Below are 21,772 nucleotides of genomic sequence, written 5' to 3' on the forward strand. Positions count from 1 at the left end.
GAGTCATTGTACATTCTGCATGAAATGCCCAATTGCATTTTGGTCCCAGTCACCATCTGAGCTGCTTTGCATTATCCCCCCCACCCCCACCATTGCTTCATGGGGTTCCCTTTTCTGCCTGTTCTGAGCCCAGTTACAGTGAGCAAATGACTCTAATGCAGTGCACTAATGGGATTTTTATTTTTCTCATCCAGTTTTACCCTGATGCCACTGCATGAGACTCCTTGCCGAAATCTCATAGGCCAGGTTTGGGGGTACCTCCAGGTTCTCAGGTGGCTGAACCACGAGACAGGAAAAGATTCGTTTTTAGATATTCTAACCTGACTGATACTAAATTCTGTTTTATTTTGGTTAATCCTTATCCAAGGGTATATATTGAGTGAGAGTGGAAGGGAGGGGGAGAGAAACATTGACGTGAGAGAGATGTATCAATTGGTTGCACCCCGGTGGGCCAGAGATCGAGCCTGCAACTGAGGTATGTGCCCTTGACAGAATTCGAACCTGCCACCCTTTGGTGCGCAGGCTGATGCTCTAACCACTAAGCAAACTGGCCAGGGCAATATTAAATTTTAAACATGTTTCCTAGAAATCTCAGTCCCTAGCAGTGATTTATAGTGTTGTCTAGTGTCCTTATAGGGAATGAGACCTGCTGCTGAAAATTGGTGTCTTCTCTGTCAGTGGGAGAACAGGTGTAGGGGTCTGTGCTACAGTCTGTCAGGGGCCAGTTTCTGGGTTTTCGTTTTCTCTCCACCGTCCTCACTGCCCAGTTATCCTCAGTCGCAGGAGACGGTCATGATGGCACTCGGCACCGCCACCTGCAAGGCCTGATCCGCGGCTTGAGTGCATCCCTTTCTCTTCCTAATCATGCTGTGTGGGTCGCCCCCCTCAAAAAAAATGTGTACATATCCCTGAGCATGCTCAGAAAAAGCAGCCCGAGTGTGCGCCAGCTGGCTGACAAGCGGAGGCTGGAGCGAGTAGGACGTGTCACTTGTGCACCGTGGTGACAGGTCTGGGCTAGGCCACCCTTACCAGTGAGTGGCCAGATGTGTGGGCCACTCATGGGGCTTCCAGGCTTCGGGTGAGGGACCCCCGAGTCCCCTTCTCTCCTGGCCACATGCATGATCACAAACGAGTTAATTTCTTCATTGCGCTTCCATGTAGACTGCAAGGCTAACAGGATTTGGTCTGAACTAACCCGCATGTCCATCCATCAAGCTGCCACCACCAGTAACACTGCGTTGAGAAATGAAGCAGGGGGCTCTGGGCTGCACCCCTAATCACCTGCCTTTCCCCCCCGTGTTCCAAAGGTGGTGACCTACATATGACCCAGTTTTTCCGAGGTGACCTGGCTGGCCTGACCATCCGGTCTGGGAAGCTCACAGACAAGAAGGTGATTGACTGCCTGTACACCTGCAAAGAGGGGCTAGACCTGCAAGTCCCCGAAGACGGCGGCAGAGGCGTGAAGGTAACGCTGGCGGGCACCTGGCTTCTAGACCCAAGGAGGGGCTGTTGGCAAAGGATTGATCTGTGATTGGTCTTGAGCCGTTTAAACTTGTAACGTGTCTGACACAAAATGTGTGGGTTGTTCCTCTCACACCAGCCCGTTCCCCAGTTCTCTGGACACCCACTCTCCTGGCGTCCAGCAGCTCAGTTCTGACACTTCCTGGATTTAGCTTCAGGCTTTGCAGTGAGCGCTCAGCCCACTCGGCTGCCCCCACTTCAGGGCCCGTCACAGGAACCTGCCCTTGGGTTCCCTGCACTTCCGTTGGCTGGAGTCCGCGCTTCCCACAGTCTTCACACCCTCCCCTTTTTAGGTTCAACAACTTGCTGGAACTGCTCAGAAACAGATAACATTTTACTTACTAGTAACAGTTTATCGTAAAGGCTGCACTCAGGAAAAGCCAGCCAGAAGGGATGCACACGGCAAGGAGCTCAGGCGGGCGCCTGAAGCTTCCACGCCCTGCCCAGGAGTGTCGCCCTCCTGGCATCTCCCATGTTCACCAGCTGGGAGCTCCCACCCTGTTGCTCAGCGTTTTTATGGAGATTCCGTCACGTGGTTGACATTGCCCACTGGTCGGCCACTCCTTCTCCAGCCCCTCTCCTGTCCCCATAGCTCGAGGTGGGGCTGAAGTTCAACTTCTTCCGTGGTTGGCTCCTCTGGCAACCAGCCCCCGTCCTGAAACGAGGGCCCCACCAAGAGTCACCTCATTAATGAAACTCTGGGGTGGTTGGGAGGGACTTGCTGTGAATAATGAAAGATTCCTGTCTCAGGAAATTCCTAGGGTCTTAGGAGCCTGTGCCAGAAACCAGGACGTAGACCAAATACGCGTTCTCGCACCACGTACTTGTACGCCTTAGGTGCCCTGCAGGAGAGGGTCTCGGTCCGCGGAACTACAGGAGTGTTCTCTGATTTCAGCTTCTTGCAGTCAGAACCTGACTCCTCCCCTCTCTCCCTTTGGCACGATGTCAGGTCCAAGCCAACCACGGCCGGTCGGTGCTGACGGTGGAGGCGGAGGACGTGGGGGAGCTGGAGAAGGCCCTGCGGCACGTGACCTACCTCAACTCGCGGCAGTTCCCCACCCCCGGCGTCCGGAGGCTCCGGCTCACCAGCACGGCCAGGTATGTGCTGGCTTTCCCAGGGGCCTGTCTGCCCCCTGGCACTGGAGGAGAAATGTGCGCACCTCGGTTTTTAAGAACCCAGCCTCCCTCTGTAAGAAGAGACAAACCGTCCCTTGTTCCCCGAGCGTCTGAATGACGTCTGTGGGTGACAGTTGGAAGCAGGCCTTGGGAGTGGCCGCGTCTCCTGTTCCTGTGGCGGCCCTGTGTGCCCTCCCTGTGCCTCTCAGAGCCCTGACCTTCCCTTCCCTCCCCTTCCCCTCTCCGTGCAGGTGTTTTAATGAGGCCACCTGTGCCTTGATCCCTCCGGTCGACGGCTCAGTGATGGTTTTGCAGCCGGAGGAGCCCAAGATCAGCCTGAGCGGCGTCCACCATTTTGCTCGAGCAGCTTCTGAATTTGAAAGCTCAGAGGGGGTTTTCCTTTTCCCTGAGCTTCGGATCATCAGCACCATCACCAGAGAAGTGGAGCCCAACGGGGAAGGGGACGAGGACCCCACAGGTACGGCCCGTCAGCCTGGGACGGCTCATGGCCTCGTCTCAAATCTGAGCGGCCGAGACCACTGAGCGGCCCACGCCTGGGGCCCTTGTTCTTGGGGGGTTGGGAGACTTGAATGTTTGGACGCTTCTGGACTCTGACGCGAAGGCAGAGCTCATTGCGATCTTTGGAAACCCGCTTGGAAGGTCCTTTGATTTTTCTGGCTTGACCTCTGCTGGTGGGTCCCCCCTCAGGGGACAGGGTCCCCCATTCTGACCTGCCAGTGGCAGGTCTTCCTAACCGGGCTGCTTCTGCAGTCCAAGAGTCCCTGGTGTCTGAGGAGATCGTGCACGACCTGGACACGTGTGAGGTGACCGTGGAGGGCGAGGAGCTGAACCCCGAGCAGGAGAGCCTGGAGGTGGACGTGGCCCGCCTGCAGCATAAGGGCATAGAAGTGAGCCGCTCCGACCTGGGCGTGGTCTTCACAGGTGAGAGGCCCTGCCCTCCTCTCAGGGCCCCAGAGTTCCTGGAGGGCATTCCTGGGGCAGGCCAGGGCGCGAGCACTCCCTGCCTCATGTCCCGTCCTGACGGGGGTCGAGGCCAGGCTCGTGTCACGTCCTCAGGAGGGAGACGCCCCGCGCACTCTGGGTTCCCTCCCGCAGTTGGAAAGCCAGTGACCGCTGGCTCAGCAGCCCGGTGCCTGGCTCCAGCCAGCCTTTGCCTGCGGCCCTGGCCCTGCCGTGCTCCCAGCTCAGCCACCGCCCTGTCTCGCTCCCCTGCAGGCGTGGACACCATGGCCAGCTACGAGGAGGCGCTGCACCTCCTGCGCTATCGGAACTGGAACTCCAGGTCCTTGCTCGACCGGAAGTTCAAGCTCGTCTGCTCCGAGCTCAATGGCCGCTACCTTAGCAATGAGTTTCAGGTGGAGGTGAGTGCAGGCTCCCCTGGAGAAGGGCCCCATGCGTGGCCCTGGGGTTGGCAAATGCCGATGTTTAGAGCGACTGTGGCAGCAACTCCTGGGTCTGTCCCAGGGGTGTGGCCTTTTCCAGCCTGGAGGCTGCTGCTGGTCAGACAGGCGGGGTGGGGGCTGGCGCGGGACAGGTCATGGGGTGCCTCAGCCCGAGAGCCTGGAGCCTCTGGAGGGAGCTGGTTGAGCTGAGAGCAGGCGCAGGGAGTGGGGCCAGGGCTGTTTGAGGTGTGACCTGCGTTAGGAAGAGCAGCACCGGGAGTGAGGCTGTTTGCAGTTGGTGAGGCACTGCTGTGAGGAGATCCTCGCTCAGGTGAGGCTGCTGACACGGGGCTGGCCCAGGGCCTGCTATGGTGACTCGGTAGCCAGAGGGCCTCTCCCTGGGGAGTCTCTGGGGCCTCCTCAGCTACCCTCTGTCCCTCAGGCTTCTGTGGGACACATACTTCTGGAATCCCGCATCCACGTGACCTCCTGGCAGCAGGAGGCTAAGCTCACGGCAGACCAGTGGATGGGAGCTTTGAGCCAGAGGGTCACACTTTAAAAGGAAATGAGCGGTTGCGACCTGCACTCTCCTGCACGCGGCTGTGGTTTCAGGGACGAGGGAGAGCCCGGCCGGCGCTTCTCAGACGCCCTGTGGCTCTTCCCCAGTCGGATTCTTCTAGAAAGTGCTGCCAGGATGAGTTACTTGAAGTGATACATTCCTGGGGGTGACAGTGTCACCTTGCCACAGAGTGTCTAAGTGTTTGCCTTGGTTTCTCCTGTCCTTTTCCCGCCTGCTCACCAGCACCGTCCGGGGAGCTGTGGGGGCCGCTGGTGTCCCCCCAAAGGGGGGACATGTCCGTCTGAGCGCATGTCCGTCTCGCACACTGAGCTGCCTCTCTGTCTGCCGCAGGTGAACGTGATCCACACGGCCAACCCCATGGAGCACGCCAGCCACATGGCCGCCCAGCCGCAGTTCGTCCACCCTGAGCATCGCTCCTTCGTCGATCTCTCGGGTCACAACCTGGCCAACCCCCATCCGTTCGCAGGTAGGACTGTGGGCCCCTCCCCCCTCCTGCCAAGAGCCCAGCTCCTGCTCAGAGCAGCCTGGCCGCCAGGTGCTGTGGTCCAGGTCACACAAGGAGCCTGAAGCACCAACAGAGGACAGGCTCCGGCGTGGCTGTGGGCGGTGCTGAGCTTTTCCCGTTTCCTGTTGTCCCACGGGGTCCAGGGAAGCGTCCAGCGTCTGTGCGGGGGAGGTGGTGGGCACGGTGCCCGGTGGGGTTCATGGCCAGGACCCGTCCGTCCATCCCATTGCAGTGGTCCCCAGCACGGCCACCGTGGTGATCGTGGTGTGCGTCAGCTTCCTCGTGTTCATGATCATCCTGGGCGTGTTCCGGATCCGGGCTGCGCACCAGCGCACCATGCGGGACCAGGACACCGGCAAGGAGAGCGAGATGGACTGGGACGACTCCGCCCTGACCATCACCGTGAACCCCATGGAGGTGGGCGCGGCGGGCGGCCAGGGTCAGAGCCGGGCTCACCTCAGAGAGGCCTGTTTGAGGCCGTGCCACCAGCAGGAGTGGAGACCAAAGCTTTGTTTTCCATTTCGTCTTTGACGAGACGACTCCGAGCACAGCCCAGCCTGTCTGGCTGCGGAGTGTGGCGCGGAGCCTTCTTCTGTGGGGCCGGGACAGGAACCAGCTGGGGAGTTGGGCTGTGAGCTGGGGTGGGTTGAGGACCAGACTCACTGGGCCGTCTCTTTGTCAGACGTACGAGGACCAGCACAGTGAGGAGGAGGAGGAGGAAGAGGAAGAGGAGAGTGAGGATGGCGAGGAGGAGGACGACGTCACCAGCGCCGAGTCGGAGAGCAGCGAGGAGGAGGAGGAAGGCGGGGAGCACGGGGACCAGCAGCCGGCGAACAGGCAGCAGCAGCTGGAGTGGGACGACTCCACCCTCAGCTACTGAGCGCGCCCTCCTCCCGCCTCCCCGAAGTCTGCTGTCGGCTGCGCCCTGCCCAGACCCACTGTGTACAGTCGTCCGGCCAGTAGGTCTGCAGACCCTCCCCTCGCGACCGTCACCCCCGCTTGGTGTGCAGGACCCAGGCTCCCTCCCTGCCCTCTGCCTGGACCTCTGTTGTGTGAGGAGCTGACACCCACTCCCTCCTGTCATCTCGCTCCGCGTGGCCCCTCGCGCCTCCAGAAACACTAAACCTGGACTCGGTGACAAAGGGTTAAAACTGCTCACTCCCACTGGGTCATCCTTTTGTTCTTCTTTTTTTTTTTTAATTTTTTCCAAACTAGTGCATGTACAAAATGGCCGAATGGGGGTTCATATGTAGATGAACTTTTTAATATTTTGTAAATAAATTGGGATTCCTCGTGTCCTTCGTGCTAGTATAACCCAGGGTTGGAACGCAAGGTGAGGTGTGAAACCCTGAGCGCAGGAGACCCCTGCTCCCCAGACAAGAGCCGGCCTGCCCCCTCGGGCACTGGGCACCGGACTGTCCTGCCGCAGGTCTCGCTGTGTGGGCCAGGGTGGAGGGGACCCTTTGGGGGCTGGAAAGGCCAGGTCCTGTCTTTGGGAGCCCGCCTGTTTCCCATGCAGCAGCGGGTGGGCGCTGGGTCCCGGTCTGTTTGCACACAGCTCCTTGTGCAGGAACCCGGACTCCTGTGTGCAGCCTGGGGCTCATGCTTCGCTGTTGGTTGCGTACATGAGGCGTGTGGGTAATGGGCGGGGCACACCGTCTGCTCTTGGTCTGGAGACGGCAGCAGGCCCGAGTGACCCACACTCAGAGCCTGGGGACACACTCACTGACAGGCGCCCAGTGGCCCAGTCAGAGCGACCTCCGCGCTGCCCCCACCCAGCGGCCTGAGCCCTCCTCCCAGAGCCCACCCGCTCCCGGGAGTGGGGGGCCCGCTGCTGTGCTTGGCGGAGAAAGGAAAGGGGGCGAAAGGCATGACTAAACCCCCAGCACTTTGTTCTTAATTTACGTGTAAAACTTCAGATTTCTAAAACGGGGGTGGGGTGGGGGGTGTAATTTTGAGTACTGTTCTGTGACCCTAACTGCTAGTTTCGAGGACACTGTGTGTCGTGTGTCTGTGGCCGTCCCTCCATGTGCTGTCACTGTAGCTGCTCTTAGGCCGTGGACAGACGCCAGCGGAGATGAGCCTCCTGGCTGTCTTAGCCGCGTGTACGTTGAAAAGAGGTCGGAAGTGTCTGCACTACAATAAAGCTCTGGTTCTAACTCCAGCAGGCGAGCTGTGGTCTTTCCTGCACCCCGGTTCCTCTCCGCGCCAACAACATGCCACGAAAAGGCTTTTATTTCTTCAGCTGCTGTACCTCTCCTCCGAGGGCTCACATGCTGCTCCTCGGCTGCACCGTCATGCTGAACGCTTCCCCCCACAGCACACAAAAGCGTTTAAAAAATAGGTACTAATTCTCCTCACAGGCGCACAGGCCGCGCGCCCGGCCAGAAGCTGCTGTGCGCACAGTGAGCTGCCCACACCAGGGAGCACGCTGCTCCTTCACCTAAATACATGCGGCTTCTCCTCGGTCCGGAGCGGCCGGGGGGGGGGGGGGGGGGCGCGCGGGTCTGAGAGGCAGCACCTGCTGGGAGCAGTGTGGCTGGTGGTGTCCGTGGGCACGGACTGCTCCTGGGCTGGGGAGAGGCAGCGACCGCGGGCTCTGCTGAGCTTTGCAAGGCCTCAGGGGATCCGCAGTGCAGCCTGCTGCTAGCTCACTAGGGTGGCTGCTGGCTCCTGGAGGCCGGGGTTCCGGCCTGCCGCAGGCTACGAAGACCTCACGGAAAGGCCCACCACACCCATAACTCACCGCAGGGACCTGACTGCTCAGCAGGTTCTCGAAGGTGAGATTCCGGAAGAGACCCATCCTTCCCTGAAACCTGCTTTAGGAAGCTCGCAGGGAACGGCACGACGTCCTCTGACCTGCTTTCCCTTGATCCACCACCAGGATGAGCTAATCGAGCTTGTTTAATGCGCCTGGACCAGCATATATTACTTTATGGGGCTGAGGTTCCCTCCCTCAGAGGGTCAGTGAGTAGTTTGGCTATTGTTTTCTTACCCGCAAACAAAACCACTTTACAGCAGAGATGAGAGGATTCCCGTACCCAAGAGTCACTTTAAAAGTGGAAAGCAAGCATCCCTGAATCTAGGGGTACCAGGCTTCCTCGGGGAGCTGCCAGGATCAGGCGACGGAGAGCACGAGGTGGAGGGGGCGAGCGGGCGGCTGGGCGCCCTGGCCAGCAGCAGGCACCAGGTAACTCGGGCTCCAGGACCTGTGCCGCCCGGCAGCCGTGGGAGAAGGCAGCTCCCGGGGGTGAGTCTGCTGGGTCCAGGCCCACCAGCTGGAAGACGGGGTGCGGTCCCCCACAAGGTGCCACCTCCAGGTGCTGCCTCACAGTGTCTTCTCATCAGAGCCCAGGGCTCCGGCCGGCCGCAGGACGGCGCCCTCCCCTGCACAGGGGTGCACGTCCGCTATGGCTGTTTAGTTCCTGAAACATTTCAAGTCATTAATAAATAACCAGTGTAAACAAAGGCAGTGAGTTCGTGCCCACCGGGCAGTTCAGGCTCCCAGGCCCGGGCGGCCAACGGTGCCGGCTCCCGGGACGCGTGGTTCGCTCCTGCCCGGGCCAGGGCCGGCGGGGTAGCTAGCGGACGGGCTGCTATTGCCGGTTGTCTTTGGACACGTTGTGGGCCAGCCAGTTCACTTTGGTCTTCCAGCTCTCCCGCAGCGCCTCGTTGAACTTCACCCGGAAGTGCTTCAGCGCCTCCTCCTCCGTTTTCCCCAGCGCCAGGGAGTCCTGAGGCAGAACCGCGGAGCGCTGAGCCCGGGCCTGCTCAGCGAGGCCCGCCCCTCCTGCCTCCCCTGCCTCCCCTCTCTGGGTATTTCCAGCTCCCTCCAAGGAGACCTGTGTGAAGAGAGTGAGGGGGTGGCCCCCAGCATCTCCCTTGGGAAGAGCTCTTTATGCCGATCCCAAACTAGACAGGCCCCTCGACCAGCGGTTCTCAACCTGGGGGTCGCGACCCCTTTGGGGGTCCAATGACCCTTTCACAGGGGTCGCCTAAGACCATCGGAAAACACATATGTAATTACATACTGTTTTTGTGATTCATCACGATGCTTTAATTATGTTCAATTTGTGACAATGGAAATCCATCCTGCATATCAGATATTTACATGACGATTCATAACCGTAGCAACATTACAGTTATGAAGGAGCAACGAAAATAATGTTATGGTTGGGGGTCACCACAGCATGAGGAACTGTATGAAAGGGTCGCGGCATTAGGAAGGTTGAGAACCACTGCCCAAACCCAGCCACAAAACAAGATGCCCACTGGCAACAGGGCCCGGCTCCCTCCGCCACGTCCACCAGGCCAGCTGCTGAGAAACACAATCAGGAGTGCCCTGCGGGCCCACCGCTCTCAGGGGCAGGTCCCTGGGTCACACCTCGGGGAGACAGGCCTGGGGCGTGGGGCACTGCTGTCGCCTGGCCGGCGGCCTGCCTTGGCCTTTACCTTGAGATACTGGATGTCTTTGGAGCAGCTGAGCTCTGGCAGGCCTGCCGCCCGCATCAGGGCGAAGAGGTGGAGGAAGAGCAGCCCGTGGCGCCTCAGGATGGTGTAGGCTCTCTCGCAGTAGCCACGGAACCTGCACGGGAGGCGGAGGCGGCCCTGGGTCCTCCTGGCGACTCCCACCCAGACCCGTTGCCTGGAAACAGCCCCAGACGCAGTCCCCACCCCCAGCCTGGCTCCTCCTACAGGACCCTCCAGGGGTGGGCGGAGAGCCCCCTCTCGGCACCCTGTCTGGGGCCCACAGGCATTTGGGGGTGGGGGTGTCCGAGGCACCCTCACCTTTCAAACTTCTCACTGTTGTTAGTCTTCCCCTGCTGAATCACATGGACAAAGTCATAGGTGAGGATGAATGGGACTCGCTCACGGTTGATTCCAAACTTGGTCTTGAAATTCCCCAGAAAGTGGCCAAAATCAATGTGGAACAGCTGAGGGGTGGAAGGGAAGGGCACAGACTGAGAAGGAGCCAGAAAGGCCGGGGCAGGGGCCAGAAGGCGGGTGCTGCCCACAAGTCAGCCCCCCGCCGCCCCTACCTGCCCGTTCTCGCGGATCATGATGTTGTCGCTGTGCCGGTCGCCGATGCCCAGCACGTACGTGGCCACGCAGTAGCCAGCGCAGGAGAGGGTGAACTCCTCGATGGCCCGGTCCAGGGCCTCCCTGGGGAGGAGGAGGGGAGATTGGAAACCACGGCCTAGCCCTGCAGCTCCCGAGTCTTCCCTGCCGCGGTGAGGAGCGAGGCAGGAGGTGGCCCCGGGGCCCAGACATGCCACCCTCCAGGCCCAGCGAGCACCCCGATGGCAGCAGCTGCAGGAGTGGTCCCGGCGGAGCCATTCGGCTGAGCCAGGTCAAGTGGCAGCTTTCTGAGCCCACAATCAATGAAGGGTGTTTTGCATCCCCAAGTTGAGGGTGGTTGTTACACAGCAATGGGTAACTGATACATGGGGGCACGGAGACCACCCCCCACCCCAACACAGACCCGGGCGGTCCCCGACTGAGCCGAACGCCACAGAGACGTCACAGGCCTGTCCCTTCACCTTTGCCTCCGGAACCTCGCCTCCCGGGAAGGAGGGGACACTGGTCCCCCCGGCCTGAGACCTACCCAGGGTTCTTGGACTTGAGCCAGTTGAGCAGGGCGTCCTTGTTGAAAGCGGCCGTGGCTGCCATGTTGCTCTTGTTGAGCTGGATGTTGGCGATGGTGTCCGAGCGAAGCACCACCTCGATGAGGCCCGTGCGGTCCCCGGTGGAGAGGCAGCCGTAGGGGGTCATCCTGGCCGGGCGGGAGGAGGGCGGGCAATGGTCAAGGGCGGTCCCGGGGCGGCCTGACCACCGAGGAGCTCACCACAACCAAAACAGGCACAGGAGACGCTCCTCGAGTGGTTGGAAATGAGGCGAAGCAGCAGCTGGGAGGAGCCCGCGACTCCTGGGCCCGGGGAGGGCTGCTGGATGGGTCGGCACCCGGCTGAGCTCCTTTGCTCAGAGAGGAAGGCACGGGGCGGGAGGCGGGTGGGCAAGAAGCCAGGGATGCGCGGGCACAGCACGTACGCGGCCGCCCAGTAGCCGGCGCCGGCGAGACGGAGGCTGAGCGCCAGGCCGGCCTTCTCCACCCTCAGCCTGTGGCCCTATCGCCCCTCTGGCCCGAGTGGAAACTGGTCCCGATCTCCTCAGAACAGCCATTCTCCGGAGGCAGCTATGTCAGCGCTGACGGGGAACCCCTCCAAAGGGACAGGTCCCCAGCCTGGCGCAGGCCGACGGATGAGGGGCTCCTCACCTCAGGTCCAGCCCCTCCTGCTTCCACAGGATGTCCATGAGCTGGATCATCTGCAGCGTCAGCATGTCCTGGCGGAGGTCTGTGCCGCCGGCCCCGAAAGAAGAAGTGTGAGTTTCTGGCGGGTTCCGCACTCCCAGCCATGCCTAGGCCCCAGCGTTCCCGGACTTCTGCTCGGCTCACCCTCCAGGGACCCCGGGGCAGTGCAGGTGGGGAGGCCCGGCCGCTCACCGTCCCCGTTCTTAAAGATGATGCCCACGCTGCCGTCGCCGCCCGCCTCCTCGTTGCTGTACATGACCCACAGCGGCTTCATCTTGGAGTCCATGAAGGTGCACTGCTCCACACTGCGGGAGAGGGCAGTCAGCAGGGCCCCGCGAGGCCCCGGGGGGGCGGGGGGAGGCCTGCGCTGGGCTCACCAGACTTCCGCCAGCAGGATCCTGGGGTCCAGCGGGGACTGCAGGTGGGACAGGGCCTCCAGGTAGGTCTCCTGGCGCATGCACAGGTGCATCAGCTCCTTGGTCTGCGGCTTGGGGCTCTTCTGGGAGCTCACTTTGACAAAGTCGTTCAGGGCCTTCAGCTTGCTCAGCGCCTCCCCCTGGCCGGAGAAGGGAGGGCGGCGTGAGCAGGCCGGAGGGGCAGGCCCGGAGCCGCGGGCCGGCCCCGGTGATGCCAAAGGGGCCTGGCTGACCCTGCCCAAGAGTGGAGCCCGGCCTCACCTGCTTCATCAGCACCTTCATGTGGTGGGTGCTGCCCCTGCAGTAGGCCTCCATGATGAGGCCGAAGCGCAGGGCCACCGAGGGCACGTGCATCTCGGAGCTGCAGGGGGGAGAAGGGGCTCAGCCTCCCGGGCAGGGCCACCCAGGCCTCCCAGCCCGTCAGGACACCCAGGCCGCGGCCACGCGAGGCCAGCAGGCAGAGGCCCTCCTCCCCGTGGCCTTCCAGCTACCGGAGGTGCCAGAAGAGGAAGTGGCCGATCTTGCGGTTGGCCAGCGCCCGATCCAGCAGGAATTTCGTCAGCTCGCAGTCCAGGTAGGACTCGTACTTGAGCACCTGCACCAGCTGCAGCAGGTACTGGAACAGCTCGTCGTCCCTGCAGGGAAGCGAGGCCGCTGCGCCTGGAGCTCCGTGGCTCGGGCGGGACTGGGGTCTGCAGGCCCCAGGGAGGGTCAGTCCCCACCCTCCGGGGGGGGGGGGGGGGGACCGGAGCCCGGGGGACTCACGTCAGCTTTCGCAGGGACTTGATGGCGAAGGAGCCCACGTGGCGGTCGGGGAAGCTGGAGTCCAGCAGCTCCAGGGCGCTCAGGACGGGCAGCTCCGGCCAGGAGCAGAGCAGGTAGAGCATCTGGGGGGGCGGGCGGTCAGCGGGGCCGTGCCGCTCCAGGCCGCCTCCCCCCTCCAGCCTCCCCTGCGCCCACCTGGGCCACGTCCTCGTGCCTGTTCCACTTGGTGACCAGCAGCAGCCGGGCCAGCGCCTCGGGCCAGCGCTCCTGCACCTCGTGGCGCATCTTCCACACCAGGTCCTTCTCGTGCTCGTACAGCTCCCCGGACCCGCGCCGCTCCAGGATCTCCCGGAGCTGCAGCTGCTGCGGGGAGAGGGGGAGGCTGCAGCTGGCTACGCCCGCTCGGTGCCCGGCCCCGCACCCCACCGCCCGCGGCCCCGCTCACCTCCTCCTCCGTGGCGCGCCCGTGCTCCCCGTGCCGCCCCAGCTCCAGGATCTGCAACAGATGGCCCTGCTCTCAGCGGTGCCCCAGGGCCCAGGGCAGGTGACAGCACTGCTGACCTGTGGGCCATGACTCCCCAGGTGGGGACTGTCCTGTGCGCTGGAGGGAGGTTAGCAGCAGCCCTGGCCTCCACCCACCAGAAGCCAGGGGCCTCTCTCCCACTGGCTGGGACACTGAACGTCACACAGGAGGAGTTACACGGGGAGCCCTAGCCGGTTTGGCTCAATGATGAGAACATCGGCTGTGGACTGAACGGTCCTGGATTCGATTCCGGTCAAGAGCATATGCCCGGGTTGCGGGCTCAATCCCCAGTGCCGGGGGTGCAGGAGGCAGCTGACCAATGATTCTCTCTCACCATTGATGTTTCTATCTCTCCCTCTCCCTTCCTCTCTGAAATCAATAAAAATATATTAAAAAATAAAAAAATATTTTTAAAGACTGCCTTTGGCTCTCCCTGGGGGCAGAGTGGCCCCTTGAGAACCACTGCTGAGGGCGCAGGGACCATGCCCGGGGGGTCCCAGAGCAGTCAGGGAGGCCACCCAACAGCCCACAGCCTCTGCAGGGCAGGTCCGGACCCCAGGCGGCCAGGCCCCCACTGACCTTGTCCAGGGCGGGGTAGTACACGGGGTGGGGCGCCACCTCGGGGAGACAGATGACCAGGGCGGCAGCACTCTCGGTGTTGGGGTTGCTGCACACGGTTCCTGTGGGGTTCAGCAGCTCCCCTTTCTCGTCTGGACACGGGGACAGGAGGAGTTACACGGGGAACACCCCCATCGGGGCAACCCCCCACAGGCCTCCCCCTGCCTGGCCTGGGCCAACCTGGGACGGAGGGCCACATGTAGAGGCAGCGCTCGCCGGTCTTGAGCTGGTCCTTGTAGTCGAACAGGGTGAGGTTGGCCCAGGCGATGGGGCAGTCCTGCGGAGAGGGGGCGGCTCAGGCCCCGGCGGCCTCCCTCGCCGGCCAGGTCCCTGCCCTCAGACTCCCTGTGAGGGTGGCTCCCTCCTGCTCCCCACTCCCAGCTGCCGGAGGAACCCCTAAACGCGCCACGTCAGCCCCGGAAAGCTGGCCCGGCTCAGCGGCGGGGGGGGGGGGGGGGGGGGGGGGGGGGGGCGTCAGCACGGCTCAGCGGCCAGTCGCCTCCTGGGGCCGTGACTCAAGAGCCCAACCACCGCCCCCGCCTGGCCGCCGCTGACCCGGCCGCCGCTCCCTGCGTCCTCCCCGGGCCGGGGCCTCCCGGCTCCCGGCTCCCGGCTCCCGGCTCCCGCAGGACCAGAGGAGTCACCTGCCAGCAAGCCCGGGACCAGACCCCTGGCGCCAGGGGCAGTGGCCAGGGTGGGAGGCTGGGGAGGCGGGTCCCCAGGCTGAGAGACTCGGGTGCTCCCGGGCGCCCCACCCACCGCCTTCTTGGACTTCTTCTTGGTGGAGCGAGCCTTCTTGGCCTTCTCGATGACGGCGTACAGCGCGAAGCAGAGCCGGGCCATGCGCGGCAGGTCGCACACGTTGATGTCGAACTCCAGGCGCTGCTTCCACACGGGCTCCGAGCACACGCTCACCTCCGAGCTGGACACCGTCTTGCACAGCGTCTCGTTGCCGTGGAAGAGCCCGGCCTGCACCACCAGCTGGGGGGTGGGGAGAGGTGGCAGGTGGCACAGGCCCGGCCCCTCTCCCCACCCAGGTTCTCCCAGCCGCCTCAGGCCAGACCTCCTCCCAAGGTGTCCTCCTGGGTCTGAGGGGGGTGTGTGTGTGTGTGAAGGGAAGGGTGCCGTGGGCTGTGCATGGGGGACTGGTCTCAGCTCCCAGTGACTGTGGGACCCCAGATCATGTTGCTTCCTGCTCTGGCCTCAGTTTCCCCAGCGGGACTCGGGAACTCCAGGGACCTTGAGCTCTAACACCTGAGGGCTCCCTCCGGGGCTAAGTCCCAGGAGCCCCTGAGGCCGGGGAGGGAGGCCCGGGGCTGGGGAGGGAGGCCCGGGGCCAGGGGAGGGAGGCCCGATGCTGGGGAGGGAGGCCCGATGCTGGGGAGGGAGGCCCGGGGCCGGGGAGGGAGGCCCGGGGCCAGAGAGGGAGGCCCGGGGCCGGGGAGGGAGGCCCTGAGGCCGGGGAGGGAGGCCCGGGGCGGGGAGGAAGGCCCGGGGCTGGGGAAGGGTTGAATGCCTCGTGAGCGCCTGCCTCCTCCAGCTCTGCTGTGGCAGAAAGCTGCCTGCATCCAACCTCCACGATTTCTCCAGGGGGACCCAGGCCTGCCTGCTTATGAAATCACCCCAAAAAGTGCTCCCCAAAGAGACCCACCCCCTGGGGACCCGGGTTCCACATTCTGCAAATGGGACAATAAGGCCTGCACAGCAGGCTGTCCGGAGGACAGGAGGACGAGGAGCTGGTGTGGGGCCTGGCCCCAGGGTCCAGGCGGGCGTTGTACACCCCACCCCCTCCCATCCCCCCTGGGAGCCCCAAAAGGCCCAGCCCAGCTGGAGTGGCTCCCCTTCCAACGCCTGCCGCCTCCCCAGCTGCGGTTTCCACATCCCGGGGCTGGGCCTGGCCCCACAGCCTCCACCAAAGCCAAGTACCCAGAACTCGCGGGGCCCAGTTTCTCCGAATCGGCCCCTGGCCACGGCCTGCTCCCCTCCCCCCTTCCTGTTTTGAAGCAGCTCACAACCACCCTGGGCCGTGATGCTGGGTAATGTGGTCAGGTGGCTTTCATGTGACCCCCCCTTCCTCCGCCGCCCCCCCAGGCCACAGCCACCTTGTTTGTGCAAAAAACACCCGCTCCCCCCCGCCCCCCACCGCAGCCCAGGAGCCCCTACCTTCATCCGCTCGTCGGCGTTCACTTTGCTGCCCTGGATCAGCTCCACGCAGAAGGGCTGCTCCAGGGCCCACAGGGACACGGAGGAGGGCTGGGGGGGAGCGGGGCCTCAGAGGAGGGTCCAGAGCCTCGGGGGCCATGGGGGGGGGCGGGTGTTGCAGGATTGAGGTGAGGCCCAGGCACCTGTCCCACCTCCATCCTTAACCAGAAAACCTGCCGTGTAGGCAGCCCGGGGCCCGGCACCCTGAGCTCTGCAGGCACGGAGCTCTGCCTCCGGGGCAGGAAGCAGGGGCAGCGCCAGGAGGGCAGCCCGGAGCCAGGCCTGGCAGCCGCCCCAAAAACCACCCGGCTGCCCAAGCTCAAAGCCCCAACTCAACACTGGCCAGCAAGGGGCGTGAGACGAGGGCCCCTGGCTCCTCTGCCAGCCGGGGGTGCTCCCGATAGGCCCAGGGCTGGACACCCTGGGGGGGGGGGGCGCGGGGAAGGGGGGAGGGGAGAAGGGGAAGCAAGTGGCGGGCCCAGCTCACCTTCTTCATGGGAATGGGAGGCGGCTTGGTGCGCGATTTTTGGACCTGGGGGGCCGGGTTGCTCTGCTCGTCCCGCATGGCGAGGATGGAGGAGGAGTGGACCATGGTCAGGTGGGGGGTCAGCCCGCTGTGCAGGCAGCTGCAGATGTACTGCGATGGGACGGGGCAGAGTGAGCGGCCGGCGAGCAGGTCTAGCCGCTCCCTGGACAGCTGGCTACCCGGGACCTTCTCACGCCGAACACTGCCCATCCCAGCCCTTCCGGCCTCTCCCGCAGCCTCTTCCTGCGCCCGCCCGCCTCCCGAAGACAGAGCCTTCCTGTGTTCACAGGGAGGGTCAGCCCAGCAAGGGGACACTCTCGCTGCGACCCCCAAAGGCCTGGCTCATCCAGCTCAAAGAGGGCCCAAGCACCAGCTCCCCCGCCCCCCAGGCCTCTGCCCCGGCCTCTGCCCAGGCCTCGCTCACCTGGAACTGGCAGAGCGGGTAGCTGCCGTACAGGTACTCCTGCTTCCCGTTCACCCGCAGCGTGTAGTCCTCGGGCTGCTCCACCAGGGGCTGCCGGAAGACCGTGGCCTTCTTGCGCAGGGCGCAGGCCGTCAGCGCCAGGGGCACGTCCTTGGTGGACACCTGGAAGGTGAAGCTCTCCTAGGGAGAAGGGGGGGGGTCAGCCCTCCGCCCTGTGAAGGGACCACCGGGCCCTGGGGCACAGGCGTGGGGCTGCCCCTTTGCCCTCCCCGCCCCTCCAATGTAAGCTCCATGGAGCAGGGTCTGGCGGAGGCACACGGCCAGCCACCAGGAAATACGCGCTGAACGAACGGACAGACCAAGGACGAAGGCCACATGGCCGTCTGTCTTGTCGAACTGCCTGGGGGGATGCTCGGCCGAGCCCGGGGCATGCGGGGATACCCCACAAATACCCAGTATCTGACCCTACAGAGAGGAGAGGGAATGTGGGGGGCTGGGGCGGGGCTGGGGAGTCTCACAGGGACAGCGTCCCCCACGGACACAGCGGCCCGGATGCAGCACCAGCGGGGCCACCCCTCACCTCACTGCCCTCGAACTTGACGTTGACCAGGAGGGCCCGGTTGGGGACCCGCAGGGTGCCGGCGCCCCAGGTCCGCGCCGAGGGCTCCAGCTGCAGGGGGAAGCTGTACTGCAGCCAGGCCTCCCAGCCCAGCTGCTGCCGCCGCGCGGCCGCCTCCTCACAGAACTGGCGCATCTTGACTCGAAAGTCATTCACCTCCGGGTCCCGCAAAGAATCAAACTCGTGCAGGCCTGAGGCAGGAGGGAGCCCGGGTCAGCAGGGTCAGGGGCCGGGGGCCAGGGGCCGGGGGCAGGCAGCCGGCAGCACGGGGGCGGCCCCCTGGCCCGGGTACCTTTGCCAATGAGGAGGCTGATCTGCGAGTTGATGAGCTTCTTGACCCTGTCGCCCTCGCGGGCCACCAGGCGCAGGACAGGCAGGAAGGGCTGGATGTCACACAGCCGCCGCTGCTCGTCCTCCAGCTCCTGCTGCTCCGCCGTCTGGTTGACGCAGGTGAACACGTAGGCCTCGGGGTCGCTGAGCATGTGGAAGAGCGGCTCGTACTGGGCTCGGTGCCACAGCGCCTGGGAGGGACGGTCAGCGGTCAGGGGTCAGCCCTCCGGCCGAGGCGGGGGGGGGGGCCCAGGGTGGAGGCTGATCTCAGTCTGGGTGTCCCTTGCAAGAAGGCAAGGGCGCCCGGCCAGCGTGGCTCAGTGGTTGAGCGTCGACCTGGGAACCAGGAGGTCACGGTTCGATTCCCGGCCAGGGCATGTGTGCGGGCTGCAGGCTCGATCCCCAGTAGGGAGTGTGCAGGAGGCAGCCGATCAATGATTCTTTCTCATCACTGATGTTTCTCTCTCTCTCTCCCTCCTTTCCTCTCTGAAATTAATAAAAATATATTTTAAAATGAAAATTAAATAAAAAGACAATAGCAAGATCCCAAGACCACCACCCTCTCCAGACCCCGGAGCACACGGGGTCACCAGGAGTCCCCGCCACCACTCCTCTGGGCGCTCTTACACCCCCCGGACATGACCTCCAGGCACCCCCAGTTAATCGATCTGGGGCTCATCACCCCGACTTGTAAATGCTGGCAAACAATTCAGGAAAGGGTAAGGCACGGGGGGGGGCATGAACCCCTCTGCGGGCGGTGTGCCCTCCGGGCCAGGTGTCCCCAGGGATTGCTGGGGAGCCTTCTCACAGTCAGGGTTTACTGCAAAGGTGTTCACCACTGAGTCCCGGGGAAGACGAAAAAGGAGAAACCAGCCTCCGTTTCCCCCATGAGGGATGGGTAATTGTGCCATGAACCCAAAGGGATCACACAGGGGCGGGACCCAGAATCCAGGGGCTCCTGGGCAACAGAGCACTCCAAGAGGCATCAGTAAGAGGGAAAATGGAATCTGTAGGTCAAGCAGATGGAATTCAAACCCAGTTCACAAAAATGACAATGAACACAGTGCCCTGGCAGGTGTGCTCTGGGTAGAGCATCGATCCACGCACCGAAGGGTCACAGGTTCGATTCCCGGGCCAGGGCACTACCTGGGTTGCAGGTTCGATCCCTATCCCTGGCCCTGGTCGGGCGCGTGCAGGAGGCAACCAATGGATGTTTCTCTCTCTCTCCCCCACTTCCTCCTTCCCGCCTTCTCTTCTATGCTCTCTAAAAACCAATGGGAAAAATACCCTCAGGTGAGGAGGAACAAAAACTGAATAATAAACATACGATAACCCTTTGGCTGTGCCCTGGTTTCTTTTTTATATACAGTACAGGATTGTTTGTTGTGATAAATTCTGATTAAACACTTTTATATCCTTTCAGAGTTAAAATGTAACATCTTTTTCATTTTGTTAACTTTAGGTAAATATTACTTTAAGGTTAATTTTACTTTTTGCTTTCAGAGCGATGCATGCATGTTAATTCAAATTCCAAACAGTGTGACCATAAAACACGTGGGTCCCAGCAGTCTCACCTCACAGCCCAATTCCACTGCCATTTCTTCATATGGTTATTTATGCCACAGGCCAGACAGTAAATACTCTAGGCGCTGCTGGCGGCCATACAGTAATCGCTGCAACTACCAACTCTGCCTTGTAAGGCGAAGGCGTCCCCCCCCCCGAACTCTATGTAAATGAATGGGCGTGGCTGTCTGCCAGTAACCTGGTGGTTTGCAGAATCCTGATTTCTATAATTCGTATGTTTATTGTTTATTTTTTTGTTACTCCTCACCCGAGGACTACACGCTGCAGGTGAACAGGAAGCAATGGTGCAATATTACTTCTGAAATAGAAAAAAAGAAATTTTATATTTAAAGAAATCTCCCAGGAAAGGAAGATTAAAAACAAAAACATAAAAAAACATCTCAAGGATGGTCCATTGCACCATTGCTTCTCTCCTTTTTTTTTCTGCTCCCAAGTATTGCTTTTAGAATCCTCAGCTAAGGTCTTGCCCTGTAGCATGACACATGACATTTCCCACTTTGTAAGTGGAACAAGCCAGTCACTACCAAATACCATCCAGATGTCTAATGTTCTGACTCATCATTTACCCTGAAAATTATTCAACAGAAACCCCCAAAGAATGACTTTCAAAGATGTGTTACTAGGACCACAGCCCTAAAGACAAAAGACCAGCAAAAGCCTTACGTGGCCGTGGATGGAGCGTGGTTCCAGAAACACCATCGAGGTCATGAAGAGAATGAAGGGCCAGGTGGGAACGCAGCCTGAGCTCTCACAGGCACCATGCAGGGGGCAGCTGAGCTAGGAATGCTAGGCAGACGCTAACTGCAAGTTTCTAAACAATTCCTGGATAGTACTGACACCATTTACAATCCTATCCAAGGCTCTTAAACCTGAGAAATTGCGCGTGAGTGTGGGTGTCTGTCTTTCCGAGTTCCAAACGCTAAGGACTAGTTTCAAGGTCAAGCCCTAGCTGGTTTGCCTCAGTGGATAGAGGGTCCTGGGTTCGATTCCCGTCAAGGACACGCACCTCGGTAGCAGGCTGGATGCCGGCGCCAGTAGGGGCATGTTCAGGAGGCAACTAGTCAATGTGAAGCATCGATGTTTCTCCCTCTCTCCCTCTCCCCCCCACCCCCCAATTCTCTCTAAAAATCAATGGAAACATATCCTCAGGTGAGGATGAACACACAAAACCAATCAATAAGGTCAAGATGGTACCTTCTTGATGGCGCTGAGGTTGGCATTGCGGGACACGGGGAAGTTCAGGTAGACCCCCGTGGGCAGCAGGAAGTCCACCGCCACGCTCTGGTTCTCCTCGTTGGCCCAGAATTCCATGGGGCAGTCCACCCCCGGGGGCATCCTGCTTCCTCACTTCTCGGACGCCAGCTGTCCTGAAAAGGGAGAGAAGGCAGGGTGAGCCCGCAGGCGCCGCGGAGGCCTCCGAGAGGACCCTTCGGAAAACAGGATTCAGGACCTTTGGCGGCGGGAGGCTCAGGATGGAGCCTGGGCCCCCAAAGCCGGCCGCCCCCGGGGTCTCGCCCCCCCCCCCCTCCCGGGGTGGCCCAGCCTCCGGCGCGGCCGAGCTGCCTCTCAGCACCAGCGGACACTCCGGCCACGTCCCTCTCAGCGGTGGCCCAAGTTCAAGGCACCAACAGACCAGCTTCAAATCATTTTTTCTCAGGATCACGGGCGGGGGAGACCGGCCACGGCCACCAACTGGCAAAGGAGCGAAGTGGCGGGCACCGAAGGCTACGGCTCTGAGACGGTCTAACCCGAAACCAAGGGGCTTAAAACTGGCTTTGGGTCGTAGAACAATCTGTTGAAACGTCTCAGTCATCCCAGCCCCCTCAGTCACACCCACTCCCCGGTAAGAAACGTTACAGGCTCAGGTGAAGGTCTCCGAGTGCCCCAACGCGTCAGGCTGCCACCACTCGCATCCTGATTGATTATTAATACTGCCCGTGGATGTTTTTTGTGTGTTTTTTGTGTGTGTTTTTCCGTGGATGTTTTTAGACTTGTATGATACTAACATGTACCCACAAACAATTCCTAATGTGTTTGCATGCTTTCAAACTTGGCGGATACATGTAGCTCTAGTTCATTCCTTTTGACTCTCGTGGTATTTGACTTTCTAAATAAACCACATGTTACTTACCCCTTCTCTTGTGGATGAACCTCAAGGTTTGTTTCTACTCTAGGAATTACAAAAGCAACGCTACAATGTATATTCTTTTTCTATTCTTTTTTAAAATATGTTTTTATTGATTTCAGAGAGGAAGGGAGTGGGAGAAAGAGAGAGAGAGATATATCAATGGTGAGAGAGAATCATTGATCGGCTGCCTCCTGCACACCCC

At 61.4% G+C, this 21,772-nt stretch overlaps 2 protein-coding genes across 14 annotated transcripts in view; one reads left to right on the plus strand and one right to left on the minus strand.

The window, feature by feature from the left end:
* The window catches only part of LOC132231711 (beta-catenin-interacting protein 1), a 127,697-nt gene extending 120,408 nt beyond the window's left edge, over nt 1-7,289 (plus strand). For all 7 annotated transcript variants that reach the window (XM_059691334.1, XM_059691337.1, XM_059691336.1 and 4 more), the window contains 8 exons: nt 1,308-1,465; nt 2,471-2,619; nt 2,889-3,115; nt 3,409-3,579; nt 3,874-4,019; nt 4,951-5,086; nt 5,358-5,542; nt 5,808-7,289. In XM_059691334.1, coding sequence (XP_059547317.1) covers nt 1,308-1,465; nt 2,471-2,619; nt 2,889-3,115; nt 3,409-3,579; nt 3,874-4,019; nt 4,951-5,086; nt 5,358-5,542; nt 5,808-6,005 — 1,370 coding nt within the window. In that variant the 3' untranslated portion in view covers nt 6,006-7,289. The remainder of the gene's footprint in view (nt 1-1,307; nt 1,466-2,470; nt 2,620-2,888; nt 3,116-3,408; nt 3,580-3,873; nt 4,020-4,950; nt 5,087-5,357; nt 5,543-5,807) is intronic.
* A 722-nt stretch (nt 7,290-8,011) lies between these two features.
* Nucleotides 8,012-21,772, minus strand: part of PIK3CD (phosphatidylinositol-4,5-bisphosphate 3-kinase catalytic subunit delta) — a 51,368-nt gene continuing 37,607 nt past the window's right edge. For 3 of the 7 annotated variants that reach the window (XM_059691327.1, XM_059691328.1, XM_059691326.1), the window contains exons 3-24: nt 20,637-20,809; nt 17,821-18,049; nt 17,490-17,719; nt 16,910-17,089; nt 16,447-16,596; nt 15,921-16,010; nt 14,517-14,738; nt 13,938-14,034; nt 13,719-13,849; nt 13,062-13,112; nt 12,812-12,979; nt 12,617-12,738; nt 12,343-12,486; nt 12,113-12,212; nt 11,813-11,991; nt 11,580-11,740; nt 11,400-11,478; nt 10,731-10,898; nt 10,165-10,288; nt 9,914-10,059; nt 9,578-9,710; nt 8,012-8,859 (exon numbers count right to left, since the gene is read on the minus strand). In XM_059691327.1, the coding sequence (XP_059547310.1) occupies nt 8,722-8,859; nt 9,578-9,710; nt 9,914-10,059; nt 10,165-10,288; nt 10,731-10,898; nt 11,400-11,478; nt 11,580-11,740; nt 11,813-11,991; nt 12,113-12,212; nt 12,343-12,486; nt 12,617-12,738; nt 12,812-12,979; nt 13,062-13,112; nt 13,719-13,849; nt 13,938-14,034; nt 14,517-14,738; nt 15,921-16,010; nt 16,447-16,596; nt 16,910-17,089; nt 17,490-17,719; nt 17,821-18,049; nt 20,637-20,777 (3,183 nt within the window). In that variant the 5' untranslated portion in view covers nt 20,778-20,809 and the 3' untranslated portion in view covers nt 8,012-8,721. Of the gene's footprint in view, nt 8,860-9,577; nt 9,711-9,913; nt 10,060-10,164; nt 10,289-10,730; nt 10,899-11,399; nt 11,479-11,579; nt 11,741-11,812; nt 11,992-12,112; nt 12,213-12,342; nt 12,487-12,616; nt 12,739-12,811; nt 12,980-13,061; nt 13,113-13,718; nt 13,850-13,937; nt 14,035-14,516; nt 14,739-15,920; nt 16,011-16,446; nt 16,597-16,909; nt 17,090-17,489; nt 17,720-17,820; nt 18,050-20,636; nt 20,810-21,772 lie in introns of those variants that run through there. The other 4 variants (XM_059691332.1, XM_059691329.1, XM_059691331.1 and 1 more) reach the window with 4 other exon arrangements.

This window comes from Myotis daubentonii, chromosome 3 (genome assembly GCF_963259705.1).
Source record: "Myotis daubentonii chromosome 3, mMyoDau2.1, whole genome shotgun sequence".
Classification (NCBI taxonomy): domain Eukaryota; kingdom Metazoa; phylum Chordata; class Mammalia; order Chiroptera; family Vespertilionidae; genus Myotis; species Myotis daubentonii.